Source organism: Aquarana catesbeiana, linkage group LG03 (genome assembly GCF_042186555.1).
Source record: "Aquarana catesbeiana isolate 2022-GZ linkage group LG03, ASM4218655v1, whole genome shotgun sequence".
Lineage (NCBI taxonomy): Eukaryota > Metazoa > Chordata > Amphibia > Anura > Ranidae > Aquarana > Aquarana catesbeiana.
In genome coordinates, this window is record NC_133326.1 from 600,270,174 (window position 1) to 600,290,851 (window position 20,678).

Below are 20,678 nucleotides of genomic sequence, written 5' to 3' on the forward strand. Positions count from 1 at the left end.
CTACAAGTTAGTGTAGTGTGACCTCTGCACAGTGTTCAGCTAAAGCTACAAGTTAGTGTAGTGCGTCCTCCTCACAGTGTTCAGCTAAAACTACAAGTTAGTGTAGTGCGACCTCTGCACAGTGTTCAGCTAAAGCTACAAGTTAGTGTAGTGAATCCTCCTCACAGTTTTCAGCTAAAACTACAAGTTAGTGTAGTGCGAGCTCTGCACAGTGTTCACCTAAAGCTACCTGTAGAAGGTTGGTGGTGATTTCCTGATCCTATCACTACTGCAGGCAGCTAAATAAGCTACAAGTTAGTTTTTTGCAAGCTCTGCACAGTGTTCACCTAAAACTACAAGTTAGTGTAGTGTGAGCTCTGCACAGTGTTCAGCTAAAGCTACCTGTAGAAGGTTGGTGGTGTTCTCATACTACAGGCAGGCAGTTGATTTTGCTAGCTGCAGTATCAGTATATATATCCCAGCTTAGTGCAGCTACAGCCCATTAGTATGTCTGGAAGGCCAACAAAGAGAGGCAGACAGTCACAAGCCAATAAAAGAGGGCAAGCAGGCTCTGTGTCTAGAGGCAACAGTGCTGGTCGTGGAGACGGTGCATCCTCATCAGCACAGGGCCGTGGGACACGCTTGGCCTGTTTTTCGGCAGCTGGCCGTGTTGAGCCGCAACATGCGGAAGACTTGGTCGAGTGGATGACCAAGCCGTCCTCATCCTCCTCATCCTCTCACCCATGCTCAGGGTACTTTGGCAAAGCAGCTGCCAACGCGGCCTCTTCCCTCGGCTCATGGCATCAGTGACTCCTTCCCTAGCCCCACCATGTCCTCCTGAGGAGTCCCTCGAACTGTTTGACCACAGTGTTGGGTACATGCTCCAGGAGGATGCCCAGCGTTTAGAAGGCTCTGATGATGATACTGAGCTAGATGAAGGCAGTAACGTGAGCATGGACAGAGGGGGTGCCCAAGAAGGACAGCAATCTGGCAGTCATGCTCCCCCTGCTGCAGCATACTGCCAGGTTTGCTCCAGTGATGAGGAGGGAGGGGATGATGAGGTCACTGACTCAACGTGGGTGCATGATAGGATAGAGGAGGAGGAGGAGGAGGAGGAGGAGGAGGAGGCACATCACCAATGAGGCAGGATGCCCTCCAGGGGCCAGCCTAAGGGCAGCACACTGACTGCATCACACCCCAAAGCTCCGCATGTGCAGGGCGCTGCTGTCTCTGTGCTTTATTCCAAAAGTTCTTTGGTGTGGGCCTTTTTTGAGACGAGTGCATCAGATCGCACCGCTGCTATTTGCAACATATGTCTCAAGCGTATCTCGCGTGGCCAAAACATCTCCCGCTTGGGCACCACATGCTTGACCAGACATATGTTGACCTGCCATGCAGTTCGTTGGCAAGCGTATCTAAAAGACCCACACCAAAGAACAAAGAGGACCTCTCTTTGCTCCTCATCAGCTGAGATCTCCAACCCCACTATACAGTACCTTCAGTCCTCTCTGAGACCTGCACTGAGAGGAATGAAGGTGTAGAATTAGGTGTGTCACAGCCAAGTACTTGTGGGCAATCTGCTTTCGGTACACCGACGTCAGATTGTACCACGCAAATTTCCCTGTCCCAGCTGCTGCACCGCCCAAAGAAGTTCACTCCCAGCCATCCACATGCCCAGCAGTTGAATGCTAGCTTGGCAAAATTGCTAGCACTTCAACTGCTGCCTTTTCAGTTGGTAGACTCTGCCCCCTTCTGTGAGTTTGTGGAATGTGCGGTTCCTCAGTGGCTGGTACCCAAATGCCACTTTTTCTCACGGAAGGTGATTCCGGCTCTCTACCGGCATGTGGAAGGCAATGTCAATGCCTCGCTGGACAGGGCGGTCAGGTGCATATTACCGCTGACTCATGGTCCAGCAGGCATGGACAGGGACATTACCTAAATTTCACCACGCATTGGGTGACTCTGCTGGCAGCTGGGAAGGATGCAGGACAAGGTGCAGTAGTGTTGGAGGTTATTCTGCCACCACGCCTCCAAAATGCCACTACTAATGATTGTGACACACCTCTCTCCTCCACCCCCTCCTCTTCTTCTTCCTCCATGGCCTCTTCCTGTGCTTGGTCCTCGGAACCAGCGGTGCTCCGTAGCTGTTCAAGGGGCTACGCAAGTATGCAGGCCAAAAGATGCCATGCGGTGCTTGAGCTGATGTGCTTGGGGGACAGGAGCCACACTGGGGCAGAGGTTCTATCAGCTCTGCAGGGGCAAGTTCAGAGGTGGTTGATGCCACGCCAACTTAAGGCAGGAATGGTGGTTTGCGACAATGTCACCAACCTCCTCTCTGCCCTCCGACAGGGACAAATGACCCATGTGCCCTGTTTGGCTCACGTCCTTAACTTGGTGGTGCAGCGGTTCTTAGGCAGGTACCCGGGCTTACAGGATGTCCCGAGGCAGGCCAGGAAAGTCTGTGTGCATTTCCGCCGGTCATATAATGCTAGTGCTCGGCTGGCAGACCTCCAAAAGGAGTTTAACCTGCCCAAGAACCACCTAATCTGTGACATGCCCACCAGGTGGAACTCAACGTTGGCCATGCTGCAGCGGCTGCACACGCAGCAGAGGGCCATCAATGAGTACCTGTGCAACTATGGCACCAGGACAGGGTAGCTTGGTTTTTTTTCCCCACGCCAGTGGGCCATGATCAGGGATGCATGCACTGTCCTGTCACCATTTGAGGAGGCCACGAGGATGGTGAGCAGTGACAGTGCATGCATCAGTGACACTGTCCCCCTTGTCCACCTGTTGGAGCACACGCTGCGTGGAATAATGGACAGGGCACTTGAGGCAGAACAGAGGCAGGAAGAGGAGGACTTCCTTAGCTCTCAAGGCCCCTTTATCCAGACAGTGTTCCTGCGTGCCCGCCGATTACACAGGAGGAGGAGGAGGAGGATTGTGTCAGTATGGAGGTGGAACCTGGCATTCAGCATCAGCAACAGTCTTTAAGGGATCAGTCCCAAGAAACACGTGGACTTGTACGTGGCTGGGAGGAGGTGGCTGCGGACCATGTCGTTCTTAGTGACCCAGAGGACTCCGGACCGAATGCCTCAGCAAACCTACGCTGCATGGCCTCCCTGATCCTGCAAAGCCTGCGTAAGGATCCTCTTATTCGTGGTATCAAGGAGAAGGATCAATACTGGCTGGCAACCCTCCTTGATCCACGTTACAAGGGTAAGGTTGCGGACCTTATCTTGCCGTCGCAGAGGGAGCAGAGGATGAAACATCTTCAGGGGGCCTTGCAGAAAGGTCTGTGCAACGCGTTCCCAGAGACTGGGAGGTTACAAACTCCTGTTTCTGGACAACGTGTTGATGAGGCTTCGGTCAGTCAAAGAAGAAGCGGTGGAGAAGGTAGCCGTCTGTCCGATGCGTTCAGACAATTTTTTAGTCCGCAGCCCCAAGGTATGATCGGTTCCAGCAACCATCGCCAGCGTCTGTTTTACATGGTGCAGGAATACCTAGGGGCAAGATCTGACTTGGACACCTTTCCCACCGAAAATCCTCTGGGTTACTGGGTCTTGAGGATGGATCACTGGCCAGAGCTTGCACAGTATGCAATTGAGCTACTGGCCTGTCCTGCATCCAGCATTCTTTCGGAACGCACATTCAGTGCTGCTGGAGGCTTTGTAACCGATCCCAGGGTGCGTCTGTCCACCGACTCGGTCGATCGACTGACCTTCATAAAAATGAATCAGTCTTGGATCACCACCAGCTACCAAGCACCTGATACTGATGTAACCGAATAATTTTTTTTTGAAATCTCAGATCCCTTCAAAGACTGCCTATGCTGATGCTGAGTGACTATCCTGAGTAATTATCCTCTTCCTCCTCAATGATCACGCTGATAGCTTGTAAGAACATTTTTGGTTCTGGGCGCCGCCACCAGTGCCTAAGGCCCAATTTTTCAGCTCCTGTTTAACAGGGGCGTGTAATTACAATTTTTGATGCAATACTTTGCAGCAGGGCCCGTTTCTCAGCCCAAGAGTGAGTGAGGACTTACAGTGTTGTGGCACCAGCACCACCAAAGGCCCAATTTTTCTGCCCCTGTTCAACAGGGGCATGTAATTACAATTCTTGATCTAATATTTCACAGCAGGGCCCTGAGAGGGCTTACAGTGTTGTGGCCACACCTAAGGCCCAAATTTCTGCTGAGTATATAGGGCAGGCCCCTACTTTCAAACATCCAACTTGCAAACTACTCCTACTTGCAAACGGAAGGAGACAACAGGAAGTGAGATGAAATTTACCCCATGGAAGGGAAATTCTCTCCTGTAAGAGTTAATATGGGAAAAACATTTCCTCTTTTCCATTGATGCTTTATCACCAATCCTTGTTTCACAAAAAACCCCAAATTTTCAAAAAACATTTGTCCTTGGGACAAAAAGTGAGGTGAAATCTTCTGAAGAGGAGCACAGACAGCAAAACAAATGTCACAGGGGTGATAACCCTTCCCTATGTTTTCCAAAAAGCTTAGAATAGATTTTTTGGCTGGAGCTAAACACGTTAAAAATGTACCAGTTCAAAATTACAAACAGATTCTACTTAACAACAAACCTACAGTCCCTGTCTTGTTTGCACCGCCTGTATACTGCCGTTTCCTTTTTTTAATTTGGGTGCAGGGTTCCCCTTAATATCCATACAAGACCCAAAGGGCCTGGTAATGGACTGGGGGGTACCCATGCCGTTTCTCTCACTGATTTTCATCCATATTGCCAGGACCCTACATTACATTAAAGCCGCAAGCAGTTTTAAATGACTTTTTTTTCCTTTAAAAATGACATTTTGTGCAGGGACTGTTCTAAGCACGGGAAACACGCGCCACTTTACAGGCATACTATAGACACCCCCCAGGTACGAGATTTAAAGGAATATTTCACTTTTTTTTTTTTAGGACAATACCATGCAAATTAGCCTTTAAAATGAGCACTTTTGATTTCAAACATTCGAGTCCCATAGACGTCCATGGGGTTCTATCGTTCGTGCGAATTTTCGGTCCGTTCGCAGGTTCTGGTGCGAACCGAACCGGGGGGTGTTCGGCTCATCCCTACTGGGAAATGAACAGCGTTTCTCCACCCAAAAGATAATCACACTTTCTTTAGGGCTGTCTAAATCTTGGTAGCCCTTTGATGACAGATATAGGCTATAGCATCATCATTTTACCCGGATTGTGTGACCCTGAAGAGGGGGGGGGCAAGTGATACTGAGCTAGTTTTATTACTCTGAGCTCCAGGGTGGTGATGGGGAGCTTAGATGTCCATGTTTTCCCTGAACTGTAGAACACTTCTCCCACTGACATCTGTCATTCTCACTCTCCATGGTTGTGGTAGAAACAGCTTCCCCATTGTCAATGATGGATTGGAAACCCAACAAACTACTGAATCCCTTGATTGACTGGAGAGGAGCATAGGGATGTTGTCATGAATCTGCAGTAATACTTTCATGCCCTGTATGTCTACTTACTTCTGGTTTGTGTATCAGCCTTAGGGCCTGCACTCACACCTCCATGGTTAAGTAATCTACCCTCAGCGTAGCGACACCCTAGCCTCTACAGAATACACTAACACCGTGCTCTCCAAGCCTGCCTTGCCTGAGCAATATTGTGTGTTTGGCTTCCTGTGTGCTCTACGTCTGATTCGGTTTACAGTTCTTGGCTTGTTCTTGGCTATCCCTGTCTGCTTGTTGCCCTGACCTTTTGGCTTATCTCCTAAATATAATAGAAATAAATTTGTGAAATTCACACAGGAATTCTTCAAAGGGGACAAGTCGGTGGTAAAGCTATAAACTATTTATTGATTATCCTTATAGAAAAATTATATTAGCCAAGATGATTAGCTCAAAACTTACAACAATTTATTAATACAAAAATACAAAAGCGTGTACCTCTAATTCCAATACATGTTAAAAAGACCTAGTGTCTGGGGGGGGGGGGGGACAGCGGTGGCCACCATTAGCAAATTCCACCTTTCAAAAACCTCACTCTCACATACACACACACACACACACACACACACACACACACACAGATCACAATCGATCAGATGTGATTGCTGGTATAGAAATCCTGAAGTACAAAAGAACACCGGTAATAGTATTGAATAGACCTTACAGTCAATGTATAAAGTATTGAGGGTAATTTGTCTTCAGTGTAGATTTAAAAGTAATTCGTGACTGGTGCTGTTGTGATGTGAGAGTTCCTTATACATCCCGTTTGGCTAACTTGTTGCAGAAACAACTTCCATGTTAGGAAATATGCATATGGAAAGTTCGTAAATTAGTGACACTTTGTATCAACTTGAATGTAACAAAAATCTTGTGTTGGTTGAATATAACTGATTAGAATAGCAGCAAAATGAAGGGACATCATACATCTCACCGTAACCTGTAGTTGAAAAGCAATTACCACCGCCGGCATCTAGACAGGATCATCGTGATCCATTGGTTTTCGTCACAGCCGCTGCAGGGGATCCACAAGTGGTGGGTGCATTAGTCAACCATTCCAGGAGATCTTGGTCTCAATAAAGCTGCATTTATATCTTCCGCAGTAATAGCTGCAACAGTCAGTCTCTGATATTCATTATCAGGCCGAAGGGATTAAGAGGAACGAGGGAGAAGAAAGGAGCCGTGTAAGGCTGTATAGACGGTTGGCAGTCCAGATGTCCTCCTCGCGGTTACCATATAGACCTGATGCTTACATGTTTCGTTTTGTAACAAACTTCTTCATGCTCTGAAGAAGTTTGTTCCAAGATCTCCTGGAATGGTTGACTAATGCACCCACCACTTGTGGATCCCCGGCTGTGACGAAAACCAATGGATCACGATGATCCCGTCTAGATGCCGGCGGTGGTAATTGCTTTTCAACTACAGGATACGGTGAGATGTATGATGTCCCTTCATTTTTCTGCTATTCTAATCAGTTATATTCAACCAACACAAGATTTTTGTTACATTCAAGTTGATACAAAGTGTCACTAATTTATGAACTTTCCATATGCATATTTCCTAACATGGAAGTTGTTTCTGCAACAAGTTAGCCAAACGGGATGTATAAGGAACTCTCACATCACAATAGCACCAGTCACGAATTACTTTTAAATCTACACTGAAGACAAATTACCCTCAATACTTTATACATTGACTGTAAGGTCTATTAATACTATTACCGGTGTTCTTTTGTACTTCAGGATTTCTATACCAGCAATCACATCTGATCGATCGTGGTGTGTGTGTGTGTGTGTGTGTGTGTGTGTGAGAGAGAGAGATGTTTTTGAAAGGTGGAATTTGCTAATGGTGGCCACCGCTGTCCCCCCCAGACACTAGGTCTTTTTAACATGTATTGGAATTAGAGGTACACGCTTTTGTATTTTTGTATTAATAAATTGATGTAAGTTTTGAGCTAATCATCTTGGCTAATACAATTTTTCTATAAGGATAATCAATAAATGGTTTATAGCTTTACCACCGACTTGTCCCCTTTGAAGAATTCCTGTGTGAATTTCACAAATTTATTTCTGCTATTATATTTTCAATTCAGAGGACAACTAATCTGGGGGTCTCTAATAATCAACATAGGTCTTGGGGACACCCCAATTAGACGGTGGAACCGGGTGAATCTCGGTAGGGTGAGGCTGACTCATAGCCAATTAGTGCCCATTAGAGAACACCAGATGCTATAAAAGGAGGCGTTCTCTACCCTCTCCCCTTGGGGTTTTTTGTCTATATGATTATCTCCTAAATATCCCTTGTTCTCCTGGTCTGCTGCTTCCTCTCTATCCTCCAGTAGCCTACTGTGAGCTGGGAGACCCTGGGGGCCGTGACCTGGAGCCAGTTGCAGCGAAGTCCATCCCCACCATTAGGGGCCCTGATGAACACCTGCTGGCTCGAAGACTCAGCGCCCTGGGGAATCTTGCGCTCTAGCTCCCAGTGTGATCCGTGTTGGCGCTCAGTAGGATCTGCTTCCTGGACCACCCAGAGCTCCATCAGGAGCAGTCTGCTGTAGGGTCCACTACCTTAGCGGTGCACTCCTGACCCAAACGGTGTGCATCCGTCACCTGGCCCCAGGTGACCTGACAGATGGTGAGAAGAAGCATAATTTATTCCAGGCCAACAGGATGTTGCATTGGGAAGGCCTTGAATAGAAAGGAACAAAGGAAAGACCCTCAAACGAGATCACCATGATGCACAGAACCCTCAGAGAATCTCACTAAGAGGAGTTTGTTTTCTGGAAGGAAGACTTTTGTGGGTTTCATTTTGAGAATGAGACCTGAGTATTCAGAGAAGGTTGGAGGAGCCTTTTGAAAATCAATTGCTTAACCAAAAGCTTAAGGTATCCGAATAGTCTTTTGGATATTTGTAGATCGTTGAAATTAAGTTGAGCCCTTTAAAAAATGTTAATGAAAGAAAAGGTCTGGTGTCACTAGTGACCCACCTCCATCCCTAATAGTACAATAAAAACAAAGGTAACGCCCTTTGGGACTTTAAATGTGTGCACACCTCATATATACTGTAAAGTCCCTAAGGGCGTTACCTTTGTTTTTATTGTACTTTAAAAAAAATGTTGTCTAGGTACCACGTTACCTGAAAGCCCTGGGTTATTAAGAGGGAAAGGAGGAGTGCAAGAACCTTGGTAAATAATCTGGGTGCAGAGGATAGGCCAAATGGCACTGTGGCAAACTTAAAGCGTTCGTCCCCTATTGTGAAGTGCAGAGGAGATCGATAAATGGGAATATGTAGATAAGCATTCTATTGTCTACTGCTGCCCTTGTCTCAAAGAGTCAATAACTAACATTGCAGATTCCATGTGAAACCTTGGAATGTGAGGGCAATTGTTTAGCGATTATAGGTCCAGGATAGGATGAATAACCCTGGGGGTTTTGATACCATATACAGGTTTAAATTAGGGTTGTCCCGATACCACTTTAAGACCAAGTACCGATACTTTTTTTTTTTTTTTTTTTTTTTAATGTCAGTGACAGTGTTTTTTTTTTTTTTTTTTTTTTACAATGCTTTCTTTTTTTGTGGGGAGGGGGTGGATGGTGTCTGTGTTTTTTATTTTAATTTTTACAATAATTTTTTTTTTATTATTTATTGCAATACTTTTTTTTTTTTTTTTCAGCCCTGTTGAAGAGGTAGCAGCCCCAATGAGGCGCATTTAGGAGCCCTCCATTGTGGAAAAGGGCCCTTTTCCCGGTGACATCTTTGATGATTTTGTCAAGTGCCTCAAAACAGACACCCTGTTTCAAAAGGGCTTTCAGCCATAAGATACTGCACATACAGACAGAAAGGAGAGCCTGTCTGAAGATTAGTAGCACGACATGCTCTAGGCTAGGACATCAACACAAAAGCATTAGGGTCTGTAAATGCACAGCCAAAGTTCAGTCCCAAGAGACCAGATCCTGTTGGTTGTTCTGTGCAATAGTCCATTTCAGCTGCAGTCTGACAGAAAATTGCAGCAATAGTTGGTTGCAGAGCTGGGTCTGAGAGGTTAAAGAAAACCTTTAGAAAGAGGGTCTCACATTTTCTGACTGCAAAATCTTTTAAATTAAGTAACATTTTCTATAGGTACAGTGAGATGGTTGTTGAAGACTGAGACGGTAGGGTCTATTACTGGAACAGTCAACTTTTTTTATAGAAACTTTTTCCAGTGGATAGAGCCCATCAATCAATTGTCGTAAATTGCCCATTCTATTTGTTCATGAATAAGGAATGCCCTGTGGGGTACTTGCAGAGAATGGCACAGAAATTTTTATGGGAAAGTGCATCTCTGAAGAGTTGCACAACAACCCAGGTGTTGACCGTCCTGTAGCGAAGTCCTTGTTGCCAAGAAGAAGGAGGAAGTACCTGTGTACCTTATGTGGGCTCTAGGCAGAAGTAATGGTAATAGTGCGACCTGTGTCAAGTTATTTTCAATTTGGCACTATATGTTAGATAGAACATAATGATCAAATAAAAAAGGCCCCCTCAGCCACCCACTGTGGAAGAGTGAAAGACAGCTATTAAAATGAAATCTACCACTATTCAAGTTGATGTATACTAGTTGTAACTATCCAAGAAAATTCTTCAAAATTTGATATGCCTGGATAGCTGCCCAAGGTCATACTATCTGATACTATTTAGCTCTTGCCTATTATTGATGCCCCTGAAGCTACGGCTCAGATTGGGCTGGATCTACCCCTGTTGCTTATTGGGCATCTTTGGCTGTTGCCTTCTGTTAACCCCCCCCCCCCACACTTTCCTGTCCCATCTTTTCACTCTGCCTCCCTGCTCCGTCCCTCCCCTTAGCTCCTGTTTTTGCCTAGATGGAGCGTATGTCATGCTTCCTTTTGAAACGGATTTGAATTTGTGTAACTGCCTTGCTGTATAGCCAAAACTGTTACTACCGCAGTGCCTTTTCGTGTTTACTGAAAGTGGTTGTTAACCCACTGCAATAAAATTATCTTATCTCCTCTGTACCATAACAAGTGTCCCTGTAATATGTAAAAAAATAAAAAAATAAAATCTGCCGATCTGTACCTATGAGCTTCACTCACTGCGCTCAGCTGATTCATCACAGCTCTTCTCTCCTGGTCACAGCTGCAGTGGGTGGGGCCAAGCACTCCCGCTGACATCAGCCGGGGAGTAGAGGAAGAGAGGAGAGAGAGAGCTGACAGTGAGCTGAGCACCGGGAGCTGTGCTCGTTTAGTAACAGAGTGGGGAGGAGGACAGAGGAGGCAGATAGCAGGGCTGTGGATGACGGAATAACGTAAACTGCCCACAGTGTCAGAGTTCAGCAGCTCTGATTATCGTGGTCAGTTTGCAGAGGGGAGGGTATAGCCAAGCAGGATCAGCCAGGTTCCCCCCAAAGTTCTGTTCTGTGTATGTCAGAGGAAGATTCTCCTAGACAGATCTCTGATCACTTACCTTTCCTGAGGTGGACGCCTGCTGGGGATCTTTAGAAAGACTTCCGTGGTGAGGTGAAAGACTACGGCACCCACAAGGGGACACCGCTACTGGATTTCAGCTAACACGCCTGTTACCCCTGCAGGAGTTAGGCGCTTCAGTGAGTGCGGGCACAAGTGGAAGTTGCGGAGGAAGGCGGGGAATATTGAAAAGTCACCATTATTATTTATGCATGGATTATCACTCACAGAACACTATTTTTGGTGTATAGTTATACACACATGTATAATTGTTTGGACTTTAACGTTATTTTTTAATATTAATTAATGCCACTTTTTATTTTACATATATTTACATCTTTTTTCATTTTTTGGCTTTCACCTGCCTGAAGCTTTTTCTTAGTATTCACTATGGGGACACTTTTTATTGATTAAGTTACCCCCTTTATTTAGTATGTCACATCATATCATCATTTGATGTGGGGTATTATCACTTATTTTTTATGGATTTTTATTTTTTCATGAATTCTCATTTTTTACACTTTTATATATTATTGATCTTATATCTACTTTAAGCACTTTGCACCTTTATGGAGAGTTGTTTAGATTTAATAGCACAGTAGGTTCACTTATAACTGATCATCTTTGAACAGCGCCACTTCCCCTAAAATAGATTTCTTTTGACAGGAGTCCAAATGACAGCACAAGCGCTGTGTTGTATAAAAATGCTTTACAGGGAACAGGATCCGTTTTTGTTTTTTTAATCTTTTTGGGTTAACAAACACTTTAATGTTTTCTGTTGTGCTTAAACTGTACAACATGTCAAATCTCAAATATTTTTTACTGGCAATAGTGTGTGCCTGTGGTGTGAAGTAACACCTAATCATCCACCTGAGACTGAGACTAAACTCCAAATGGTTGAATTTTCCACCAAGTTTGAAAAGCTTAATTCCTCTATAAGTAAATCATTTAAAAAAAAACACATTCCTGGTTTCTTGATAGTTTTAATATAAAACTGCATACTATAGAGGAAGTACAAGCAATCTAGTACTACAGTATTGGTCCAGTAACCGGGTGATCCTGTCTTACTGGTCCATGTTGTTGGTCCCCATTTAGGGTCCAGGCTTCGTCTGTCACTGTGGGTGTACCCCTAAGAGGGGTCTTCAAGAAATAGGGATGGATCACTGGCCTGGACCTCTATAGCACTTTGACTAACGTCACACTTTGCATGTGGTGCTAAGGGGAGCATGTAGGCAGGATCCAGTGCCTGAAGCAACATGACAGGCCATCCCTACATTGTGGGGTTTGAGTATGGCTCACAAGGTTTTACTGAGGTTGCACCAATCCAGAAGCACTGCTTCTGTTGTAGTAGAAGACAGTGAGGAGTTGACCAAAGAGCGGACTGAAGAATCCAAAAGATAATAAACTAGTTAAGTACAGAATGATTTCTTCATTAGGTCAATCGCCTAAGGACACTAGCAAAAAACTCAGGACTCAAGGAGTTGAGCACAGTTAACAGGGTATGCCCAGGAACCGTGTCCAGCAAATCTCTGTCCGCATCCAATCACATGAAGGCAACAGACTATGACCAAGGGCCTATTAATATCCGTCTGTCCTGTACGATTAAGAGAAGTGGATTACGATCCTTTGAGGTTATACAGGAGCATGTCTAAATACACATTTTTGTGCCTGTAGTTCAGCTTTAAGGTATATCTAAAGCTAAACCTTTTTTCATTTTTGATAGTGTGGTGAGAGGTTAGAGCCTCTTGCTGTGTCCCTATTAGGAAGATTCAAACATTTGTCGTGGCAACCACCATCACAAGAGCTAAAAGTGATGGGAAATCCAAAATTTAAGCCGTCACCAGAACAGCAAATAGAGGGGACCCCTGTTTTTCAGCGAGAACTGTATAAGAAGGCAGTTTCCTCAAATTAAAAAGATTTTCTGCCATGTATACAGGACAGGAAGTGAAGGGCAATCTTCAGAAATGCACAAATAAAAACCGATGGGCTTTAACCATTGAAACTCCAATCAAACTGGAAAAAAGATGTGGTTTAGGCCACGTTTAGGCCACCAAAATGTACCAAAACAAGCTTCCTGTCAAACAAATTGGTTTTAAATTTCAGAAGTTTAATGCAGTCAGAACTTTGGAAAATGACTTACTGGCTAGACATGGATTACTATATCATTGACACAGCATCAAGAATAGATAATAATAATATTAATAATAATAAAAATAATTTAAAAAAAATAGTGACATAACATGTTTAAATTTTATTTTTATTTTCTCAATATAAAAATACAGTATTTACAGGAAATAAATATATTTTAAAACAAATAAATTACACAGTGAGCTACAGAAGTGAGAAGGAATCCAGGAAAGAGAGAGCGTGAGAACGGACAACCCTATTTACAGAAAGGAATGGAAAAAAAAAATGATATTTTTAGCGAGCAGACCCCGAAGGAGGTTTGGTGCTTAAAAACAGTGGACAGGATATGTATATACAAAAAACACAGCTCTCTTATCCCTGCCTTCAGCCACCCGCAGACACACAAGAGAAAACAAATTGGCATTTAGCATGGTGGGGACCCATACAAATTCTGAGTTTAAAAAAAATGGATCTTTGAAATGTTAACTAGAACAGGCTTGCAGTACTCAAAGTTGGGGTTTATTGGTGAAATGATCAGGAAGAGATATTGGATTGGAAGATGCTTAAGAAGTGGTTTTCTGGGGTACTGTCCCAGCATAAGACATTACAAAAAGATATATATAAATATTACTACATCCTCACATTCATTTTCATGCGTCTAAAACAAATTCATATACACGATCACTCAGCAACCAGACAGGCTGCATCAACATCACGTGGCTGAAGCAGTCATTTTGGATGTGGCAGATATGAGTTTTGAAGAGTACAAAATGACATTTTCCATTATTCTCTCTCAGATTTCTACCATTACATTTGGATAGGCTTAAATTTACTTTCTATAGATTTGTTACAAGCACAAGTTCTTCTCTCCAGTACAGGCTTGGGCCACCAACAATTACTTTATAGTCTTCTGTTTACAGATGTTCCATATGCATCTGTTAACCACTTGCTTGAATGAGCTGAGCTGGCACATAGTTTTCATTATAGAGCCACGCCAACAAAGTTATGTCTTGAGTGGAATGGATCAAAGCCCTTACCAGGTCATTACTGCTATTTTGGACACCAGAGAAAATATTTACCCCTCTACTAGCAGTTTGAATTTCCTTTCAGGACCCAGTAGAGGATGCAGGACACACATTTTACTATGCAAAATCTAAAGGATTCTCCATAGGTAATCAACAGGGGCTTTCAGCCTGGTGAGTAGCTCTAAAGGTAGTACACCGGTCACTGCGGAGAATTGTGATCGATATATCGATCGATATATGACCTGCTGAAAGAGGACCGGAATACGAAAGGGATACAGATACACTCAGCCTAAAAAGATACACAAGCCCAAATTCATGACATGCCAAGTATATTGTTCCACAGTAACTGGCTGCCAATGGTTGCCATTTCCAGCTTTTACACAAACCTACACAGAGAAGGAACTGGTCAAGTTATAAAAAAGTTTTGTTATGCTTAAGACCATTGTAAACTTATGACACGAATGCTGGAGATTACAGTAGTGATGATTTAATTGCCCATATACAGCCGAGGCAGAGCAAAACTGGCAAATAAATGGTTAATGATTGATCCCTGCAGCTCAGAGTAAACGTGCCACGGAGTCTACCATCTGTTATTGCTGCTATTGCTGCAGATTTCAGGAAAGGCGGCGGAATAGTCACAATGCTTTTTACATCACTTGTGAGTGCGCCAAACCTTTAAAGAAAGATTAACAAATACTGAAGTTTTATGAGTCTCAGAAATCAAGCAAAGATGAACAAGGACACTGGGACAACAAGGGAGCCGTTTAGGTCTTTTCCTCACTTAAGTTAAACTGCAGTCCATCAGGAGGACATTTTAGGGGAGAGAAAAAAAAAAAAAAAAAAATTTGGCTGCATTCCTCCCCCAATCCTCCAGTCCCTGAGGTAGTTCAGAAAAAAAAAAACAAAAAAAAAAAAAACAGTGCAAACTGTGCAGGTGGTAAGAGGGTGTGTCAGACTGAGGATTCCTCAGGGTTGGAGTCTGGCAGAGTCTGTCTTTGCTTCAGTTTCCACCTCAGTTCCTCGTTAAGCTCACCAAGTGGAGGACGTTCCTCTCCTACTCCACCACCCAGTGTGAGACGTATATAACCATTACTGCTGGAGCCACGCACTCCCGAGAGCAGCATGTGGTTGGGAGAGTGAAGAGGTGGTGATGGCAGAGGTTGACCTGGGATCCCATTGCCAGAAGGTGAGGAAGAGCCAGTGCTGTTTTGGCACAATGCGTGACCTGGGACAATTTTAAGCGAACCATCAGAATAATAAAAAGAGGATGGATCCCAAAGTTTCTCATCTGAATCTGCGCTTGGCAAGCACTTTGTCATTTTGGGTTGAGATGGCAACTGGATGGGATACACAAGGGTGTTCTCAAGGGACTTTGACCCTTTCTCCATCTCATCTTGCAACTTCCTTCGCAGGTAGATAACAGCCAGAAACAAGACCAAGCACACTGCTCCAAGTGCTATTACCATCATCCAGACCAAACCCAGACCATCCATTGGAGCCCGAGATTCCAAAGTGAGAGATGGTGAAGCCACAACACTGAGTTGGTAGATTTCGGAGGCAAAGCGAGTCTCTTGTTCAACTGAAAAGCAGTAGTATGTGCCAGAATGGTGGACACCTACTCCAAGGATTACCAGAGCTTGCAGTGTAATGTCATACAGCATAGATTCATTGTCTTCTTGGGACAACTCACGTCCATTGAAGGTCCACACCGGTTGAGCCAGGTTGGAGGTCAGCTCACATGGAAGAACTACATTTGTTCCAATGGCCACAGTCAGGTTTCTTAATGAGGGCTTAACTGAAAAGCAAAGCAATATATAATTATATATAGATGGAGGAAGAAAACACGCTGACAAAAACACTAGCTGCTAGCAAAACCAGTCAGAAATGAACTGTGCAATCAAAATAGTATAAAATAAATGCAGCACTAATAGTGAAAACAAAATACAGGTGTAAAGGAGAATATAACATCAATTTGAATAATAAAAAAAAAATAAATAAATAAAAAAAAGTATACAAAGAAATATATTAAAAGAAAAAGTCCAAAGGAAGTGTCCGTGCAATCATGAAAGAGATATAATCCAAAAATTCAGATGTAATCCAATTCCACCACCACAATAGGATGGACTCTTATAAGAATGATAGGACTATTACGGAGTCAAAAACGCCCAATACAAATGAGGTAACGGGTGTCATCCAACCACAGGATCAAGGATATGGCAAATTCAATAGCAGCTCCGTGAATGTAAAAGGAAGTAATCCCATCATGAATATGCAATAAAATAGAGCATCCGCAGTGTAAATCTGTATTAATGTTATTTTAAAAGAGGTAATTGAGGGTACTCACAATGTCACTGAATAAACAGGAATGTCAGAAAATTCCAAAGTGGCAAGGAAGCATGGACACTTTTTTTTTTTTTTTAATAGATTTCTTTATAAACATATGTTTTATCCATTTTAAATCACTATTTTGCATTATTCACATTGATGTTATATTCTCCTTTACGCCTGTATTTTGTTTTCACTGTTAGCGCTGCATTTATTTTATACTATACAATTATATATAATGCAACATTCTCATTGATGCTTAAAGCAGAACTATACCCTCCTATCTTTATAGCCACTTAAGCAGCCATCTTAGTCGTTACTTGATCTGCACATGTAATCAGTTATGACACCAGTTGTTTGATGGCTTGACAGTTTGGTTGAGAGTACAAGCAACTGTGACAATCAACATTCACATCATGATTTGGATGCAAGGGTTGTAAGAAACAGTTAAAACCAATTTGTTTACTTCTGCTTTAGGACAAACATCAGGTTTCAAGTTAAAGCATGACCTATCCTCAAATGTCTAGCTGGAATGGCTAAAAGAGTAACAGTAAGTTGGAATCATCTTTTCTGGGGAAAAATGTTACACCAGAATTAAGTCAGGCATTTTGTCATGTAAACTCTCCTAAAGGGGAGGCGAGATAAGATTGGTTATTCTTCCCCTTCTGCGTGTACCACATGACAAGTTGTGTAGGACTTTACTAGGAGGGAGCATGAAGCAGCAATACTCTGCAAGAAATGCAAGGATTACAGCCTTCCTTTTATTCTCAATTTTAAAAGGATGAGTTCACCTATAGGAACATAATAATATGGGTGGGACTCCCCCAAGTCTGACAGTAGGCAGGGGGTTCTTCTCCCAGCATCCGCTGTCACAATTAAAAAACAGGTCTCTGCCCACATGGCTGCATCATTCACAGTTTCCTGTGAATGAAGGAGCTGCAAGTACCGTCATCCACCGCGGCCGATGGCTTGTAGTTTATTCACAAGCCCTGCAGCTTTCAATCTGCCAGTCCGTACAGAAAGGTACAGGTTGAAAGCCGCAGGGGGCTTGTCTGCAGAAGCCCGACATTGTACCCCTGATCACAGGTGCAATCCTACAAAAAAAAAAAAACAAAATAAATGCACAATTTCAGCAAAAATATGTGCATTTATTATTTTTACTAAAAAAGGTGAACTTCTCCTTTAACATAGCATAATACAAATATGGCGATTTTTTTTTACCCAATTAAAAGTTAAAGTAAAAATCCTTTTCAGTTGATATTCATGTTTCTTCTACATCAGGCCCTTTCCAATCGACTGTAAATAAATTCTGCAAATCAAGAAAAAACGACTTACCAGCTTTATTGTACTGAACTTCGCACATTGATGTATCTGAGCCTTGGAGATCCTGTAGCAACATATCCCTGCAAGGAAAAAAATAAATAAATAAATAACTGTCAGCATCTCAAATCTAAGTATGTTACAAGCATAGCTTTTTACTCTCCCCCCAAAACAGAAACAAAAAATGCTTTGCTATTCCCAGCATATTGCCAGCACTCACCCATACTGCTCATCAGATGGTACACAGCGACTGATGTTGACATTCCAAGCACAATAAGGGTCCCGGGCAAGAACACAGTCTGCACAGGATCTGTATTTACTGCAGTCCGCCACAGGCACTTGTACCAGTCCAGATGGGGAACCAGCAAAAAGAAAGGACTGTAAGAGAAAGTGGAAGTCAGCAACATGGAGACAGGACACAGATTTGTGAACTATGCAACGGTCCTTGTAATATTAAAAGTCTAACTCCAGATATAAGGAAACCATTCAACTCTCTTGCAACCCTCTTGCAATCCTTTGACTGAGAGCTTAGACTAAGGAAGGAAGAAGCAGCACGAGGAGCCAGCCAGCTGTGCTAATGTGCAAGCAGCATTCCAATAGGAGGAGGATAGATCAGACAGACAGAGTTGTCTGCTGCTTCTCCTTCCACTGTCCAGTCACAGGCTGGGAGTGAGGCGGAGACCTGTACATGTAGCAGCACGAATGTGAACTGAAGCAAAGGAAAGTCAGGTCCTCATATGCCAGACAGGGCAGAGCTGTTAAGAGCTCATAGATAAAAAAATACAAATTCTGTGGCAGGTATAACAGCAACTTTATATTTAATTCATCTTTGTATTTAGCGTTTTTTTCTTGTGTTCAGACAAACAGCTAAATACTGTTCGGCTGGATTATTTTTAAGATGTTTGCCTGAAGTGAATTTAAAACAGGTCTCTGGATGTTCACAGAATAGCACCCATCCTTTTGCTTTATAGATCTAGATACAAATTTTCACAAAATGATTCTATCCTGAAAATGTATTTTGTGACAATGTTGTGCTCTATCCAAAATAAAATACCACTACATTTATAGATTAAAGTGGTAATAAACTCCGCTTGGTCACTTGTACCTACAGGTAAGCTTATAATAAAGCTTACCTGTAGGTACAATGAATAGAGTGCAGTGTGCATGCACTGCTGATGTCGCTGGCTGCAGAACTTGTGAATATCTCCTAACTAATATTTAAGAGATATTCACACAAGTTCTGCAGCCAGTGTCATCACCAGCACATGCGCTCTGAATGTGACGTCAATCCAGAGTGTGATGCTGCGATTGTGCCCTGTGCGCGGGAGTGACATTATTGCGGCTTGGCCATTCAAACAGCCAGAGCCTGTGAACCTGGAAGGAATACCGGATAAAGATGGAAGCCCTGGCAGCAGTGACAACGTGCCTCGAGGGATCCCTTTTACAGGCAAGTGTGTCATAATGTGCTAGTAGGCAGTGCCTACTAGCACATATATGCCAATAACTTGCAGGTGGGGCGGTACTTTTTTTGGAAGACTTTACTACCGCTTTGGAGAAAATGCTACAAGAAAATAGGCAGTGCTTATTAGTGCAATACATTTTCTAGTCAGTCATTCTCAGGACATGAAAATAACATACTCAACGTTTGAGGTTAACATCTGACAAACTGATCCAGTTTTATTGGCTGCAAGGTGATACTGGTTGGACATGGCAGAGAATGTGATGGCAATTACACGAGACAGGGTCTTACCGATCGGCTTGAGATGATTAAGCTGTGCACAGGATGAGGCTTATCAAACATCTGAACTTCTTCAATTAAATGTACGGAGGAACCCATGCTTACAGCTTTATTCAGCCAGCCATTTCCTGTTTAGGATAAAAAAAAAAAAAAAAAAATAAGTTATGAGATAGATAGATATCTAACACACACACACACACACACTTGAAAAAGTATTCATAGCCCTTGGAATGTTCCATATTTTGTCATGTTACAATCAAAAACGTAAGTATTTTATTGGGATTTTATGTGATAGACCAACACAAAGTGGTACATAATTTAAAAAAAAATTTTTTTTTACAAATAAATGTGAAAAGCGTGGCGTGCATTTGTATTCAGTCCCCTTTACTCCGATACCCCTCTAGTGCAGCCTCTCTCGACCTTTTCAACACAGAGGACACATGCTACTAAAAATTACATCTACAACTCATGATATATTAGTGTGATGGTGATGTCAGTGGGAAGAATTACCCTCCAAATCACTAAATACATCAATAGTGTCAATAGGATTTTTTTTTTTTTTTTTTTTTTTTGAGAGGCAGAAATTACTCATTGCTCAATGAACCCCTAGCAATCTCTGGAGAAACCTTAGGGTTCCATGGACCCCTGGTTGATAAACCCTGATCTAGTGGAACCAATTACCTTCAGAAGTCACCCAGTTAGTAAATAGAGTCCACCTGTGTGTAATGCAATCTCAGTATAAAAATACTACTTTTATGTGAAGCCCTCAGATGTTTGTTAGAGAACCTTAGTGAACAAACAGCGTCATGAAGGCAGAGGAACACACCAGACAGGTCAGGAATAAAGTTGTGAAGATATTTAAAGCAGGGTTAGGTTATAAAAAAAAAAAACCTTAGTTAGACTTACCGGTGACGGTATTTCTACGAGCCTTTCAGGACAGCACCTTGGAGAGAGCGTAGCTCCACCTCTTAGACAGGAAACACTGCGTGACAACGCCCCTTTAAAAAGCAGCTGCTTCCACCCTGCCATCAGTTGTTACCGAGAAATCCTCCGACATGCTGGAAAATATAATCAGACAATTACCAGGTCCTATAATTATACTTTACATATGATAACCAAGGGAGGGAAGTAGGCTGCTGTCCTGAAAGGCTCGTAGAAATACCGTCACCGGTAAGTCTAACTAAGGTTTTCTCCCTTCACCTTTCAGGACAGCACCTTGGAGAG

General features: G+C 43.1%; 1 protein-coding gene across 1 annotated transcript in view; it reads right to left on the minus strand.

Moving 5' to 3' along the window:
- Nucleotides 1-13,158: 13,158 nt before the first annotated feature.
- Nucleotides 13,159-20,678, minus strand: part of SEMA4C (semaphorin 4C) — a 53,794-nt gene continuing 46,274 nt past the window's right edge. Inside the window, exons 12-15 of the mRNA XM_073622078.1 lie at nt 19,467-19,582; nt 17,937-18,094; nt 17,732-17,799; nt 13,159-15,866 (exon numbers count right to left, since the gene is read on the minus strand). Of these exons, the coding sequence (XP_073478179.1) occupies nt 15,022-15,866; nt 17,732-17,799; nt 17,937-18,094; nt 19,467-19,582 (1,187 nt within the window). The 3' untranslated portion in view covers nt 13,159-15,021. The remainder of the gene's footprint in view (nt 15,867-17,731; nt 17,800-17,936; nt 18,095-19,466; nt 19,583-20,678) is intronic.